The 16897-nt window shown below is 38.9% G+C and overlaps 2 protein-coding genes across 12 annotated transcripts in view; both read left to right on the forward strand.

Moving 5' to 3' along the window:
• MTM1 (myotubularin 1) overlaps positions 1 to 7456 on the forward strand; it is a 45282-nt gene extending 37826 nt beyond the window's left edge. For 6 of the 8 annotated variants that reach the window (XM_035324973.1, XM_035324969.1, XM_035324972.1 and 3 more), the window contains 4 exons: positions 411 to 503; positions 1370 to 1483; positions 1820 to 1996; positions 4397 to 7456. In XM_035324973.1, coding sequence (XP_035180864.1) covers positions 411 to 503; positions 1370 to 1483; positions 1820 to 1996; positions 4397 to 4564 — 552 coding nt within the window. In that variant the 3' untranslated portion in view covers positions 4565 to 7456. Of the gene's footprint in view, positions 1 to 387; positions 504 to 1369; positions 1484 to 1819; positions 1997 to 4396 lie in introns of those variants that run through there. The other 2 variants (XM_035324970.1, XR_004750398.1) reach the window with 2 other exon arrangements.
• A 373-nt stretch (positions 7457 to 7829) lies between these two features.
• Positions 7830 to 16897, forward strand: part of MTMR1 (myotubularin related protein 1) — a 38409-nt gene continuing 29341 nt past the window's right edge. Inside the window, exons 1-4 of one of the 4 annotated variants that reach the window (XM_035323479.1) lie at positions 7830 to 8050; positions 10516 to 10621; positions 13811 to 13834; positions 16029 to 16079. In XM_035323479.1, coding sequence (XP_035179370.1) covers positions 7920 to 8050; positions 10516 to 10621; positions 13811 to 13834; positions 16029 to 16079 — 312 coding nt within the window. In that variant the 5' untranslated portion in view covers positions 7830 to 7919. The remainder of the gene's footprint in view (positions 8051 to 10515; positions 10622 to 13810; positions 13835 to 16028; positions 16080 to 16897) is intronic. The other 3 variants (XM_035323481.1, XM_035323480.1, XM_035323482.1) reach the window with 3 other exon arrangements.

Raw genomic sequence — 16897 nt, forward strand, 5'->3', positions numbered from 1 at the left:
TGTTCCCTGTCTGTCTCAGGGTGTATCTTCAGGTTGAAGCATGGAGGTGGGGAGAGAAGAGAATCTGTGCAGATAGTTTCATGATACAGGTTCTCCAGTGGCTTAAGTTACAAAAGAAGACAAAGTATACAGCTTGGTAAATGTATTATGAAAATATAGTTCAAAGTGTCTTATTTGCAATATAATGGATGCTTTAACAATCGTACTTTTCCATTACATAGAACTTGGGCTTTTAATAAAAGGATTTTGGAATAGCTCTCCTTCATAGTACACTAAATAATTTTGAAATTGTACGAACAGGTTGTTCTGTTACAGAAGTGGTTATATTCTAATGCAAAATAAGAAACTGCATCTATCGGCCATAAAATAGACTGTTTTCGTTAACAGGAGGTTGTATTGCTTCATTTCAGAGAATAGGCCATGGTGATAAAAACCATGCTGATGCAGACAGATCACCCATCTTTCTCCAGTTTATTGATTGCGTGTGGCAGATGTCTAAACAGGTATGTTATGTCATTCTTCAGAAAGTAACACTGTTAAGAGGTTACTAAATTCAAAACCTAGGTCTTTAAAAAAAAAAAAAAAAAGTATTTCAAGAGGACAGAATACTTCTCTGCTCTAATGCTGTAGAAACAAATAATATATTTAATTTCAAGCCATACCAGCTCTCTTGCCTATTTCCGAAAGTGGCATCCAACAAGCAGTAGTTATGTTGCTTGATACAGGGCATTCAAGGATAGTGTGTATTGGAGATGGGCTTGTTGGAGGCACGTTGAGAGATGTGACCTGGCAGAAAGCTTTTACAAAAACTGCAACCAACTAGCTTAGCGGGGTCTGTGTTTCACTTCATCATTTTTTGTGAAGCTGTTCTTTGAAATACCCAGACGGTGGTGTGTTGTCAAAGCTTGAAAGGGAAGCTTGGGAGGTGTTGAGTGTTGTGATTTAAACATATCTTCAGTAAGTAATGAAACAAACCTGGTCTGAACAGAATTAGGAGGCCAAGAATTAGGAGCTAAACCCTTATTTTCTTATATGGTGCTACGCTATAAAGAGGGCAGTATGGATATATTAATCTGTCTCTCTACTACAAACATAACAGTAACCATTCAGTATTGTATTCTCCTTAGGAAATAAAGATCAATTGGAGTATTTTGAGGGCATAGTTCTTTTTAATGGCTAGTTTGAGGAGATGGAAGACCTCATGACTTCTGGACTCTTATTCTGCTATGAAATATATGGAAGTATTAGGTTAAAAATATTTTCAAATGTTTTCCGGCTTCTAAATGCCTTTCTTAGTCTCTTAACCAGGGCATGTTCATCTCTCTCTGGTGTTGCAATACAAAGAACAAATTCGCCTTTTCTGTTTTAGTTTCCTACAGCCTTCGAATTCAACGAGCAGTTCTTGATCACAATCCTGGATCACTTGTACAGTTGCCGGTTTGGTACTTTCTTGTACAACAGCGAGTCTGTTAGAGAAAAAGAGGTCAGTCAAACCACTGGTTGTTTAATTGTATTCTTATCTCGGTGCTAGATGATTACAAAAACTTTTGTGTTGTATTTGCATGACATTGTTCTTGAACTGGCTTTATTCTCATGGTAGAATAATTGCATGGTAAATTCCTTGACTTTGGTAGTTTAAAGACTATACGGTTGCTAAAATACTTGTCAAAAACTGTTTTAGGAATATTTCTAATACAATAACTTCTATAATTCTAAGTAAATAAGAAGTGTATTATTGTTAGAATGTAGCCATGGCTTCTGTGATGGGTTTCCTGATTCTGTGCAAATACTTACAGTTCTTATTTCAATTTCATTTCAGAAAGTGACAGAAAAAACATTGTCATTATGGTCTTTGATAAACAGTGAAAAATCTAAATACACCAATCCTTTTTATAGTAAAGAGCTAAATCGAGCTCTTTATCCAGTAGCCAGCATGCGTCACCTTGAGCTCTGGGTCAATTACTACATTAGATGGAACCCAAGAATTCGGCAACAAGTAAGTAAATTGTCGACAATGTACAAAATGCTTGGAGACGTTGGAGGTTTTTGTGTCACAACTAATTTGTAGAATAGTATCTGCAATCTGCTCATTTTTTAAATATTACATTTGTATGGATGAAGGAAAAAAATGACAATGATTATTTTTTGTTTTTGACATCACCCAACTCTTCTCATAACACAAAGCTAATTTCATTGTATGGTGTAAGTCACCCTCTAACTCTTTGGAGCCTCTTTTCTTGGGGGCAGGGTTGAGAGAGCATTTTTAAAGGCTGTGGATATTACTAGAGGGTGAATGACAATGCTTAGAAGCAGTGCTTACTGAACCCTGGGGAGTTAGAGCACTGGCATCACAAGCACGCTTCGCTGCATTTGCATTGTCTTTCTCTTTTTTCTGGGAGAGCATGCAAAGTCCTTTACAAATTAAGATGAACTATTCAGTTCCTCTTTTAAAACTATCTCTGCTGATGGTTTATGGTAAGTTTTTTCCTGTTTTGTTTGTGTTTTTTTTTTTTTTTCTAAAACTTTAACCCAACATCATTTACGCTGTTTAAATACTGAAGGAAGGCTGTTGATAAGTATACTAGTGAATCAGATTGAAAATCGAGGAACACTCTCATCAAACTATACATAATTTATTTCTGTGCTTTTAATGTTTGATATCTGAATGCTCAATTTTTGTTACATTCGTGCTGAAAATCTAGGCAATATGGCATGTAAATATAGTGTACAGAGACTTACTTGTCCTGCTTAACAAGCTGTGTAGTTTGGAGGAGGAGAAAACAGAGGACCGATTTCTGTGACAGAAGCAGTGTTCACAGTCCAGATTCTGGAATGAATCAGGAGTTTTCAAGCAATGCAGTTTCCTCTTCTGCAGCTGATCTCCTATATTATTTACAGTACTCTAGAGGCTGTAAGGAAGCCAGACAATATGCTATATCTTCTTGCAAGTATGTCACCAGTTTTAATTTGAAGTTCTCATTTTAAGGCTTCTGTTGCTTGCTGTGAAAGATGAAGGCATTTTGTAAAAGATGAGTCCAAAAATATCACTTAAAGTGAGGATACTTAGGGTACACAAACTAGCTGTAGTAAATCTATTTTAAAGTGGTCTTTGCCATTATTCAGGAAAAGTTTTTGGCAGGAGTTTCTTATTAGATATGCAAACCCTTGTGATAACATCCTGTGCTTCGGCTAGTGGTACCTCCTTTTCACCACGTTTATGTTCGCAATGCAACAAATGTGTTGCACGTGAAATTTACGCTTCGTCTTGACTTAAGCCTCTGAGTGGTGCATGTGTGGCATGAACCATATTTTTGAGATGACCTTTCTTAGTGTCATTACGTAGAACCATGAGGGCATCGGACTTCTGTCTGATGAAGAGCTTGGTCTGTCACAAGCAGCACTGTTAACCCTACATCTCTCATGTTAGTAACTGGGTTCAGTCATTGATCCAACTTTCACATTTGCTTCAACACTTACGATCTCCTTCTCTGGGGTGCATAGCAAGTGGTGTATCTGAGAGTCACTGGTTCAGCTGTTTTTGACCTGGTAGGGCAGTTAAATTTGCTTCTGCAAATTTTCTGTTAATAGCTCTATGGGCAGAGAATTGAGGAACAGCAGCAACTTCTTCACAGGTGTATAACGGTTAAAGGTAATTTAAAGCTCTGTATCTGCTTTGGATATTTGTAACATTTCTTTTCCATTTATTTCATTACTCTATCTGTATGAAGGAAGCTAAGCTTAAAATGGATATAGTTGTTTTTGCTGTGAGTAATCTCCTGGAAGCTTGAATAGTTGATTTTTAAACACATTCAAGTCTGTTCAGAGAATTCACTAATGAACTTTTGCATTTATTTCACTTGTTCATTTATATATAGCTGCAAAGTTACTGTTTTTTCTTTTTTAAAAAAAGTAATTTTCATCAGTAAAAGTGGTTATTTAATCTGAGGATTTGAATTTCATTTTAACCTGATCAGCACAGCTAAACTTCAGTCTGGCTAACCACCCTTTTAGGGAAGACAAGACATGTGAACTCTGGAATCTAAAACCCCTTAAGTCAGGAAGAGAAAAGCTGTGGATGAGGTATTCACACCTATCTTACACACAGTATTAGATAATAAGAAAATAAAATCCATATGCTCCTGAAAATTCTGCCTCATTTTTATTGAGGTAGGAAGAATTGTTTTGAGTAAAGCAACATTTTGCTTTGGATGAAAACAACTTGAACCCAGAGGGTTCTTGCATTATAGAATCAAATATTTCTCTTTAGCTACAACTTGGTACATATGTTGGAAACTAGAAATACCAGGTACTACTGGGAAAATTACAGATACTGCAGCAACCTGTGTAGATGTACTTTGACTGAAGTGATAAAGGACTAATAGAGATCTCTTTCCAGCAGCCAAATCCAGTGGAGCAGCGTTACATGGAGCTCCTTGCGTTACGGGATGATTATATGAGGAGACTTGAAGAGCTACAGATCACAAATAATTCTAAGATATCCAACTCATCAGCCTCATCAACATCTCCCTCACAAATGATGTCCCAAGTACAAACGCATTTTTGAAGAAAAAGTTGGCTTCTTTCTCTATTGTAATAGCAAGTGGTGCTTAACATCGATCTATAGTATAAAGAATAATATTTTAATGCCTTACGTTAGACTGTCCTAACACAAAGTCTTTTAGACTGTCTTCATTTGAGGAGGACTTCAAAACAGACGAAACCAACTCTTCATTTATGTGCCTTTCAGAACCTGTGGAGTGGGAACATGAATAATCAGCTTCTAGTTATGGAATGCTTTGAGTTATTTTGGAAAGCCTGGTACAATTGAATTGAAATCAATTGGTTGTTTTCCTAAGAATGCTTTAATTTATTACATTGTAGGTTGTGTTCCTGTAAGGGAATTCATGCTCAGTCTCGGTTGTGAATAAAACACATTAACGTCAATAGGAATATTCACATTGTGTAAAATTAGGTATGTGTGTATTCCTGTTAGGAATAAGGCTGTGGACTTCATGAGGCAAAAATAAATCACATTGTAAGATTTCAGAGAAGTGTTGAAATTTTCTGGTTACCTGAGAATTCCAAATTTTCCTGTTCCAAAATAAGTGAAAATCTGGAAGGAATTTCTCTGATAACTTCACTTTCGAACTAAACTGTTCAAATAGCCCAGTAGGTATCAAAATAAAAGAAAAATCTATTTTTTATTGTAACTTTTTTGAACAAATGACAATTGTACTGGATTCTGAGAAGTCCTGTTTTGGTTAACTGTTGAACACTTCAGTATATTACAAATTTTCACTGTTGGCTTTTTGGATTAATACAGAATAAAATGCTTCTAAAGAAGGTTTATATAATTAAAAATGTACCCACAGGGACATTGCATAAATATCTAGCAATAGCCATTGTATTAAACCTTCAGTATGTCTTATTAAAAAAAAAATGTGCCTGTTTAGAGGAGCTTTTATACCAAAGTAGGCCAAAAAAAAAAAAAATCAGTTACAAATACTGTTGAAAACTTGTAAATTTCTAGTTTACTGTTTAATGTATATTTAACTTTTGTTTAATGAATTTATTCGTAAATATTTAAGGGACTTCAGTATATGAGATTTGCATATAGCGTGTGCGCTTATATTGAACCTTCCAGTTTGAAGTCTTCATTTCAGAGGCTTTTTTTAAACCTTTAATTTTTTTCAGGTATTTTTTTAATAGTTGCAAGCATTTCTTATGACAGCACAGACCTTGCTACTTGATATTTAATTAGGATTTTGCATATTCTCAGAAGTTTAGTGATATTCAGGCAAACTTTGCAATTCAGAATCTGTTGAGGACTGATACTGTTATTTTAGAGGAGTTGTTTTGATGCTTGAGACTTCTATCACTGTAAATTATTGTATATGTGAGTTTGGATCTGCAGGATATAATAGTATTATATATAAATTAAGTTCTGTAAGTATACATAATATAGTTTTAGAAATTCTGCAAGTTTATAAAGTGTAAATATTTTGCATATGAAAAGTAAATTTAAAGCTATAGTTCCATAAAGTAAGGCAAAGTTTAGAGGACATCTGAATATTTTTAGAAACAGTATTTTTTTCAAAGAAATAAAAGTATACCGCATCTTGATTTGATTCAGTATATACACTGAGTTGCACTATTTTTTTCAGGGAAGCTCAGAGCATACTGCATGTGTGTTCTAAATACACGTGATTTCTATGACTTACTTTTGTCCTCTAAATTTCATTCTCCCTTCAATGTTTTTCAGTATGTTTCCAAAATAACATTTAATTCCATGATCCTCAGATCGTGGCTAGTTGAGGTAAATAAGATGCATTGCTTCAGATGAAGGAGGACACTCAATTGATCATGATATGTTTTGAAAACTATGCATACTCTGGTATATTTGCCTTCTACTTGCGGTTTATAAAGTTTATAAGTTGTGGAGTTTTCAAGTTTCTAAACTTATACAAGTTTATTAGAGTATTTAAAGTTTGTGTTTGAATTGAATGCATTGGTGACATCTGAGCAGTGTGGAGGAGTTCTGAAAATATAATAGTTTTTACTGTGTAAACACTACATGTTAACCTATTGCATTTGGGGAAGTGTAATATAATGGAAAGGATCTTTTTGCACTTAGCTCATTACGTATATTCCATTCTTCATGTTACCGCTGCGGTTGAATGCCATTCTTTGGAACTCTAGCATAATAGCTATGTGCAGGCTTGATTTTTTTTTTCAAGCCAGCAAGTCAGATATTTGGTTTTAATTCTGTTTTGTGATGGCAATATCAATTAGACAAATGTAGGTATGTTTTTAATCCAATGCTTTCTGGAAAATATTACTAGTTATTGTGAATGTAGGCATACAAACTGATCAATGTTAATAGGAAGCTTTTCATTTTTCCATTTAAAGGAGTGATTTGAGCTGTCGTTCTGCAATGCACTGCGAGGCAATACACTGTATCTGTACAATATCTCCCCAGTCAGTCCCCATCCTCTCTTCTCAGCTGCACTTGTGTGGGTTTTGCATAGCAGCTTCAGAAATAACTGAAGTTAACAAGTTACTGTAGCCGTGGTAGCCAGGAACAAAATACAGAAAGTTTTGGAGGTGGTGAATAAGAATTAGGCACTGAGTGCCTTTTTCAGGAGAGGGAAAAATACAGGGCTGAGATGTAAAATCAACAGCTATAAACACCTGACAGCTGGTGTGAAGTATCAGTCTCAGAGCTGTATTTTAGTGGTGGCTTTTTCATTTTTATTTTTGTATTCTTTCTTCAATGGACCTGAGAGGTTAACCCTGTTTTTGTACTGGGCTTCCATTACATAGGAAGCTGTTGTTGAACGCCTTCTTTCTTTGCTGTTTGCCTTATCCCTCCCAGCGTCACTGTTATGGGTATACCCTAGAAACCATTTGCATACTACCTCCTTTCGATGTATGTTTAAACTCTGCCTTCAGCTCTCTTTTTGTTTTGCTTTGTCTCATTTCTGTCTAGCATTGTGTCACAGAGGAGCAGGCACGTTTCTATGCCCAGCCCGGCCTCTGAGGTGTTCTTGCCTCACATCCTCAGCTGGGCGCTGTCGCCCTGCCGCTGGGTGCTGCTTTATAACCCTTCGGGGCGCAGAGGGGGCATGCGAGCCATGTACGCGTGTGAAGGAAAAACCAATAAAGCTGTCACTTTGAAACCACCCGCCTCAAGCACACGTTTAATTGCCGGGCTGTGGGGGGGGGAAGGCAGCCGGGGCTCCCCCTCTCCCTCAGGCCCGCCGCCTCCATCCTTCCCCCGCCGCACGGGGCCGCTGCCCGCCCTCCCGGCGCCGCGGAGGCCTGTGGGTAAGCCCCGCCGCCCGCTGACAGCTCTCGGCCGCCGCCGGGGCCCGAGCGGAGCCGGGCTGAGGCGGCAGGGCCGGGCCGGGCCGGGCGCCATGGAGCGGGCGGCGGCGGCCGGGCCGCCGGGGGAGGGCGGCGGCGTCGTGAGGGGCCGCGCCGGGAGGCCGGGGGTGGCGGCGGCGGCGGGGGCCGGGTCGCGGCAGGCCAGCACCGAGACGCTGGACAGGTGAGAGGGGAACGGGGGGTGGGGAACGGGGCCGCTCCCCGCGGCCGGGGCTCTGGCTCGGCCCGTCCCGGCGCTCCAATCCGGCAGATTTCCCTCCCCGGGCGGCGGCGGCGAAGTTTCCTGCCTGCGGTTGCGAGCTGCTCGCCATTACCGGCAGGCCTGCAGGATTTGGGGTTTTGGGGGGGAACTACGTAACTTCTCGTCCGTGCGGAGGCGGATGAGGCAGCTCTCGCTTTTCGTTCTGTGTTGTTGGTTTTTTAAGCGCAAAAGGCGGGTGTTTGGGCGCCCCCGGTTCCCTGGGAGGCGGGGGACAGGTGCTGGGGGCTCCGTACGCAGGGGTTTGCCAAGTGCCCCTCTGTGCCGGCTTGCAGAGGGTTCCCTGCTTTGCAAGTTTGCACTCAGAGACAGGCTTACTATCCTAAAATCCTTAAACAAGCTGAAATTTCACTTACATGAGGGAAAGAGAAACAACACTGGATTTAGGAATTGGTGCCAGGCTCCACGTTTACTCGCTTTTATCTTAGGAGAAACCTGGAGTTTTATATCCTTGTAGCAAAGGTGGAAATCAAAGGCCCGTTATCTGTCACTAAATTTACATCTTTTTATTCCTTCCTGTTGTGCTTTCATACCTCGATTTTCATCTTTTTTTTTTTTTTTCCTTCGCCTGATCTTGTTGGACCCTGAGAAAGTTACACTGATGGTATATCACATACTTTATTTGCCAGTACGGTTGCGGCAGCCAAAGCTGGTGTGCATGACCTCAGAAGGAACAAAACCCGCGCTGGTGTGCTTCCCATTTCACAGGCAGTGGTCAGACGCTGCTGCCTGCCATCTGCATCCGACACACACCGATACGTCCTGGTGTGCTGGGCCGCGGAGGTGTGCGTGCACTCACGCTTGTTTTCCTCCTGGCATTAAGTTTGTTGATCTAGTGATCCCCTGGGAAGATAAACCAAAGGGAAATAAATCCTTTTTTAATTAGTTATTTGGAAACAAACTTGGGCTAACCCTAAAGAGATACCCTGGAAATCAAGAGATGTGAGGGCAGGTGAAATAAATGAGCTCAGGAAAGGATTACTGTAGATTTCTAACTCATTCCCTATTTTGTAAAACTTAAGTGAAAGCGTCTCTAAGTGCCCTAACACGAGGGTTAGCGTATATTCCATGTTCAGGTGGGAATATCACGGGTGTCTTACTTGCAAAGTAGCATTTTGTGACCTGGTACTGTGTAGAGTTTTGCAGGCGGGGAGAAAGCTGCCGAAGTTTGTCAGAAAAGTTCTTAACTTCATGCCTGAGAAACCTCTGTGTTGGCTGCCTGCCCCTACCTATAGTAGCGTGGCTAAAGTGAAGAAAGACCTCTAGTAAAGTAGTAATTTGTCATCATCTGCCGTTATCCCGCCCTCTTAACATCCCGGTTGTACCTGTTCTGTGCTGGCTGCATGTATGTAGTTATTTGCTTCATTCTCACGGGATACTCACGGAATCCCAAGCTAATTTGTGAATGAATTTTAAAAATGAATTGAAATGTTCTGTTTATGTTTGACTTCCGAATAAGCGTTAAATCTGAACAAGCGCCTAGCTAAGCTGTTTGGAGGAACAGCAATTATCTAATGCGAGAGCTGAGCCTGCGTGCCGCTGGCGTTCCCAGCTCCTCATCAGATAACGGCACGTTTTGAGGCAGATCTTCACAGGGGCTGGCAACAAACTAGCAATTGCTCTTCACTGTCAATGCTGTGTTACTTGTAAGCTGTGCTAGCTCAAGCAACAGCTCTCAAGATGCATCTCAAAATGCAGCATCTCTGATGTAGTGCTGTTCTGCTGTTCAGATTCGTTGTCTTCAGGGTGCTTCTAAACAGCCGCTGCAGAATTCATTGCTGTGGCATGGGAAGGCCAGTCGTGAACATTATTCAGAGATTATTTTATGCTTGGAAATAAAAAAATTGGCTAAAAGAAGCTACTCTTTAGAAAACGTGTATTTTCTATTTGTAATATTAGTACAGAATACAATATGACAGTATTACGTGGCTTTAAATACTAGTACAGAGTACCGTACTTAATTTTAAGGAGGATTTGCTGAATAATCAGGAAATAACAATAAGGAAAGTATAAGGTGTTCCCTGTCAATGGATCAAATCCGTTGCATGGATGGTGTTAAGAAAAATATGTGTGAACACTGAAAAAATTACACTGGATAATGAAACCAACATTTTTGTGAGCTCCTGAGTCCCTAAGCACACTTTTGACCTATTGACAGCACTACATCTCTGATAAGATCCAGTGAAATTCTTTTCCCTGATTGGTTCAATGAAATAATTGCATTCTGTTCTCAGCAACAACAACAAAAGATTTTTGTATTGTTAATGATAATTTACGGCCTTCTTTTTTCTATGTGCTCAGTGGCTATGCTGTTTTCAATGTACATTTTGAATTATTACTGAATAATTTAAAATCTTCTGTTCTTGTAGCCCTAGTGGATCACATGTTGAATGGTGCAAACAGCTGATAGCTGCAACGATTTCTAGTCAGATTTCTGGCTCTGTCCCTCCAGAAGGCGTGTCCAGAGACTACAGGGTAAGTGACTTGAGGGATGCATTGGTTTGTTTGAGATAAGAGTGAATGATCAGAAAAAGTCCTTGATTCTCAAGCGGTAAGTACTGAGGTGGTCTCCAGATGTGTTAGAACTAGAGATATCTATCTCATTATGCACCGGCATCTTTTGAGTCTGTTCTGTGAGTAGTGGCATTGAAGTCAACAGGAAAATCAAAAGTCAATGTTTTAAATAAAAAGCCAAAAGTGAGTTGTCTTTCCTTTTGATTACTACATCAAAAAAACCCTGGTAAAGTAGATTAATAATTACAGGTTGAAATTGCTTGTAGTGTCATTTGGAGTACAAAATTGAGCTCTTCAGATTTCACCAAAAAAATAAAAGCATATGTCATTGTTACTTGCAAAGAACATAAATGATTATCATTTTTCATGGGGTTTCACCAGACAGGGAGAAATTAACGTCAAACAAAGCAAAATCACTTGTTTTGTTCCCTCCCAGCAACATTTTTGTCATTAAAGTAGTGATTGCACGGTGTGCTTTACCTAGGTTTCATGATGCTTTTCATCCCCTATTTTGTGCTCATTTGCTGCTTCCAGTATGCCGACAGCCAAGTGAACTATCAAGAGCTGAGCGAACCATTAAGAGTAGAGCATACTCCGTTTTCCTTGTCTTACAAATTTACAAGTCACCCACGTGTCAAGCCCCCTTAAGAAAGCCAGGCTGTTGCTATCTAGATCTCAGGGTCCTCTCAGATCCTTTTTCTTCCTGGATTTGAAAGAATTTTGCATTCTTTATGCAAAATGGCCAAATGAATATTTTACCTTTCTTGTTCTTAACTAGATTTTAAATTATTTACTAATAAGCTCTGTGATTAAAGTCTGTTGTCCAGAAACAGCATATTTTAGCTTCTGTGACTTCAGGTCAGATTCACCCCAAGCCTGAAGATGAATCTACAAAATGTTTTTGATCGTAGTCTGCTTAAAAATTCACCTCACAGAGTTTCACATCATTGGCACAGTCAGCAGCTTATCCTCATAAAAAAGGGCAGCTCTTCCCTACTATGGCAGCTGAATTGCAAATGCTTACTTGAGGTCAAGGCTAACGTCTTTGATAAAACGTTGTGGGAAACCTTGCATTACAGCTGTCGATGTTGTATTTGCCCTGTAGATCAAGGACTTCATTTTAGTAAAATCCAAGTGTGTAAGCTTGGTGCTCAGTTTGTCTCTGAGTTGTATGACAACTCTCTGGAGTAAAGAGAGCTATTTTATTCTTAGTAACCTCGTTCTCTATTCCAAAGTCATCTTGGTGTTACTTAAGAGGAGTAAGTCTTTTGAGGCCTAATTAGAAGTGTTTAACTCTGCTTCGTTCTCTGTTTCTTAGAAATAAAAAACTTAAGCCTTGTAGTATTCAGAATTATGGAAAAAATTGTATTTGCCATCACGTGATTGGGATTGGAACCCCCATTTTTGTGTATAAGATTATGTAATTTTTTTAACCTATAATTTCGTTATTTAAATTCAGGACCAGTATCCCGTGAAGTGCTGCGCAGGGAAGGGTTTCCTTTGCACTTAGCTTCTGTGCAAGAGGTTGAGTGGTGCTGCCAGTTGCTTAGTCAGGACCACAAACACGCTGGGTTTGCGTAGTTGCAGAATGACAGTTCAGTGCTGTACGTGCAGCGTTCAGAAACGAACACGAGCTTAATATTTCGGAAAGACATGGTTGAAGTTGGTTTGTGTGTAAGTGAAGAAACACATATACCAGCTAAAGCTAAGGAAAATATCGAAAGTTTATTTAGAAACTTTGCTGCCCGGATATTAGAATTCAGGGGTTTCACTTATTGAACGGTTTTCTTCCTGAGTAAGGATAGTTAATTATGCTGAACAATTCTGATTTGCATATGACTTTATATAACATTGAGACTCTGCTGGATTTTGCCTGTGATTTGAGTAATCTGTCCAGATGTACGTAGCACCTTTTGGCATGTTTTTCATGTGCCAAACCAAAGCTTTTGTTTTTTGTGGTGTCTTACAACAACGGAAGGATTTTTATTTTCGTCATTACGACACCAAAAACATTAGTGTCCAGGTTACTGGCATTATCAAGGGTTTCAACAAATTTATAGTGGTGATTCAAATTTTTTAAAATTATTCTGTATTTTGTTTCATATATATGCAAGTTCCTGGTACAGAAGTCAAACTTCATTATTGCCATGGAGTTTCCACTTAAAAAGATGATGCCAACTTATAACTCGGTTTCCTTTCAGGCATCTTCCCCTTTTGCTGCACACTGCTCCATTCCTTGAGTCTCTGTTACCTTTGGCTACTTCACATCCTGCATTTAGAGTATCTGACAACTCAGGAACTTCAGATAGGGCCAGATGGTTCATCTGCTGCTGGAACTTGTCAGGCTGTTCTCCTGCTTTCTGCTGGATTTATCAGCAGAAAACTCTTGGGTTCATTTATCAGCAGTAAACTCTTGGGTTTATTTTTCTTTCCTTTTTTTTTTCTGATGTTTCAATCAGTATGTTTGCACAGAGGTAAATACACAGATTCTTGTATCTACTGGTGGCTTCTGTGTTACTCATTCAAAATCAGTTTACCAATACTTTATTTTGGGCTGGGGGAGCAGACGAATCAAACAGAAGCAAAGGGGCTGTAAAGGAACCATCAAAACCGGAGGGTGCTGTGTATACACGCTCTGCCTGGAGAGAGGGCGTGAGGGAGGGGTTCATATAAACGAAAATCGCCTCGATTGCTGAGGGTAAACACGCTCAGAAATAAGTTGAGAAGAGCTGGATGTCTTTGCTTTGCCGTTTTAATCTAAAACTAAATGTGGACGGTATGTTTCATAGCTGTTATTGCAGGCTTATTGTCTTCCACCTAGAAGGCTTACCAGGCTCTTCCTTCTCTTTTCACAACAGCATGTTGTAACTGGATAAAAGGGTGATTAGGAATAAATTTTTCAAAGGAGTTTGGCATTTGTTTCATCGCTAAAATTAAGAGGCTAGGTTGTTTTCATAGCAAAGTGGTTTTGCAGATGGGAGCTACTAGGTCCACATAGGGTTTTTTGGGGTTTTGTTTTTTTCAAAATCCACCTGTAATTAATAAGCTTGGAAGTAAAGTTCTTCTGGAAATCTGATGAAGTAAGATACAGTATCTTTGACAAATCAAACCTCTGTTTTGTTGGATAACATTTTGTATTTTAACTAACAGGTGTTCAGGAGGCCTGACATACGGGTAAGATTCCCCTCGGCTAGCAGTAAGACGGCCTCCTACCTGTTTGTCTTTTGTGCTGTGTGAGGTCTTGGTGTGTCAAGCATTCTTCTTTACTTCATTCATGTTTTTTATGAACCAGTCAGACCGTTTTGCTACGCAATGCAACAGCTTCTGTGCCATAGAAATGCTTTATATATGTTACTGTGTTTTCATGAGCAATAAAAGTCGATGTGTAAGAGAGCAGTATATTTAAATGATGTTATGAATGTGCAATACTAACTCCGGTTTTCTCACATTAATTTTGACAAAATGGATGCTTGCAACTGAGGCTTACATGCTTCGGACTACAGAGCACTGTATTAGCAACTCTAATGTGTTATCTGTGCTGAAGAATATTAATGGTTAAAAGCGTTACGTCTTTCTCTATGCTTTTTAAGTAAGATTCAGATTCATGCTTGCCTTTGTACATGTTTTACTTTAATTGCTACAGCCCCATAGAAGAATTGGAAGTTAGGTTTGAAGTCAGACGCTAGTGCAATTACCTACATCTTTTTATCTTTTTAAGGATAATTTTGAGACCAGGTCTTGCCCATTCCTCATTGGAGATTAAAATTTAAAAAAGCATGCCTTGTTTTCTTGTCCCTCTCTCTTAGAAACATTTATGGAGTGAGAAACGATCTGGACAGTGTTCTGACATTGTTCATGAAATGTGTCTAACGCTTTTATTCACACAAAGAGCTCTTGTTCAGTCACACACCAAGAGATGAAGTCTGAATGATTTCTTTTTCTCATCTGTTGTTTACATATTTGAAAATGATGTGTTTAGGCCAGTCATACACATCCAAGTTGATCTTTTTTTTTGTTTGGAATAGAAGGCTCTTGAAATATTTGGCATGGGATGAGTAACAGAAATTGATTGTTTTCCTTCAGTTTTACATAGCTCTTTGTAAAGGCTTTGATCTTTGAATGGTCTTCTGTGCTTCTCTTTCTTTCATTTACTTAAAATATTTTGGTGTTTTTGCTGGTCTTTCTTGTTTTCTCTCAGGGATTGTGATATCTACTGTAATTTCAGAAACAACATTTTTATGTTTGGAACTTAAGCAATTTCATTTTAACAGAATTTTATCATGGCCTAAATATTAGTAGTCCTTTATAATTTGAAATATTTTTTTATTAATTAAATTTTTTAAGCACATGTAGAGTCCAAATTATCTGAAGCTATCTGAAGTCCGTCTTTCTTTTGAGGAGGTTCTGTAAAAATACTGTAAAAAGAAAAATTGACTTTAGCAAACAGTTGTAAATTTAGACTCGATTCTGGCTTTACAGCCTATCGAGTGAGAAGTTCTTTGTATGTGCATGGGGACTACTGGGATGTCATGAGTACAGCTTCTCTCTAGCTGATACAGAAAGAAGACAGAAAGAACAGTTTTGGCTGAATGTATTAAAACAATTACTTCATTTGACCCAATGACATTTTTGCTTCTACTTGGAGTGCATAGGGACATAATGTTTATTAAACAGATTTAATAAATATTCAGGATTTGCTGCTAATATGAATGCAAACAGAAATGCAAAAATGTGAGTAATTTTCATATTTTGCCACGAGGAATAATTTTAAGTTCTCTAAAGTTACTGACAAGCAGCAACACAGAAGTTGCTGGAAAAATGTGTGAAACCATAAAACTGAAAGTTCAATTGAAACATGGTTTACTGAGTATAGCATTGTTCAAATTGTCTAAATACTTCTATTTGACATTGAGCTATTTTTTCCTTGAAAGATTGCATGACTTTTCCCCTAATGCTACCATTGCAAGCTGGACTCAATTTCTTCTATTTATAAGCATGTGGCATACCTTGAATTCATTTTCTTCGCTATGGAGTTGCTTGTCTTAAAAAGGCAGTACATACTTTTTGTTCCTGTGTACCAGCACAGACTCTTTGTGCAAAAGGGAGTCATTTTTAATTCTATGTTGTGCAAATAACGTTAAATGGATAGCCCCAAGAGCTTGGCATCTTTTTGTGGAAAGTAGTTTGTGCCAGGAGTGGGAGCCTTTGGAGGGCAAAAGTGGAGTTAAAGTATATGCTGTCTCTTTAAAGAAAGAAATTTAAAAAAAGGGGGAAACCAAAAAAGAAAAGATTCTGTCCTTTCACCTGTTGTCTGCATGTTTTTTCTCGTTACTTCTCTCTTACCCTACTGCTGCCTCATGCTATGCAGGAGATTCAGGATGGACACAATGGCTATCATTCTGAAGCAGAAGCTGATCAGGTGGCAAGTTTTACTCCTCTTCTCTTCATTAACTGTGTAGCACAGTACTGTATGCTAGTACAGACCATAGAGACCTCATATTTCTCATTTCAGAGAATCCATAGAAAGCATTTAGTGTGTTAACTGGTTCTGTGCTAGGTAGGGCTTCCATCCGATGTCGTGTAGCCCACCTGTAATGCTGCACTTCAGGCCCCATGGGGCAGAGCACACCTACCTGTCCGAGTCTGTAAGCGTTGGCATGTCATCATCGTTTGTCATCGGGTGCTGATAAAAAGTCTGGTACTATCCAAGAAAATACAAAACCAAAAACCAATTTAAATGTTTTTAGAAGTTACCTAATGAGGGCTTGCATTATTTTTTTTTTTTTTGAGGCAGGCAGATCCTACCAGTTATTTGTGTGTTGATCAGAGCTGTAATACAAGGGAAGACTGTTTACTATAAAGCAGCCCATTATGCTAATTCTCACTTCATGATGTACAAAATTGAAAAAATGTCTCCTCACGTTGACCTGAAAGAGGTATTTTTCTCATATGGTCCTTAAAAGCCCACAAACCTTTGTATTCTTAATTAAAATCTTCAGTAAATCTCAGTTGCCAACAAAGGACCAGAAGGATTACTCTTGTCCCATTCAAGAATCAAGCCCCTTACCTAAATGAAAACTTAGGAAACTAGCCCTTGTTTTAAAATCACAGATTTTTCTTCTGTATTTCATTATTACTTTGTTCTTAATCCGACCTTCTGGATCCAAAATTACTACAGTGGACATCTTCCATAACTGTGGCACTCTCAGAAGGGTATTGATTCAAATAGAATGTGGT

This window comes from Oxyura jamaicensis, chromosome 4 (assembly GCF_011077185.1).
Source record: "Oxyura jamaicensis isolate SHBP4307 breed ruddy duck chromosome 4, BPBGC_Ojam_1.0, whole genome shotgun sequence".
NCBI lineage: Eukaryota > Metazoa > Chordata > Aves > Anseriformes > Anatidae > Oxyura > Oxyura jamaicensis.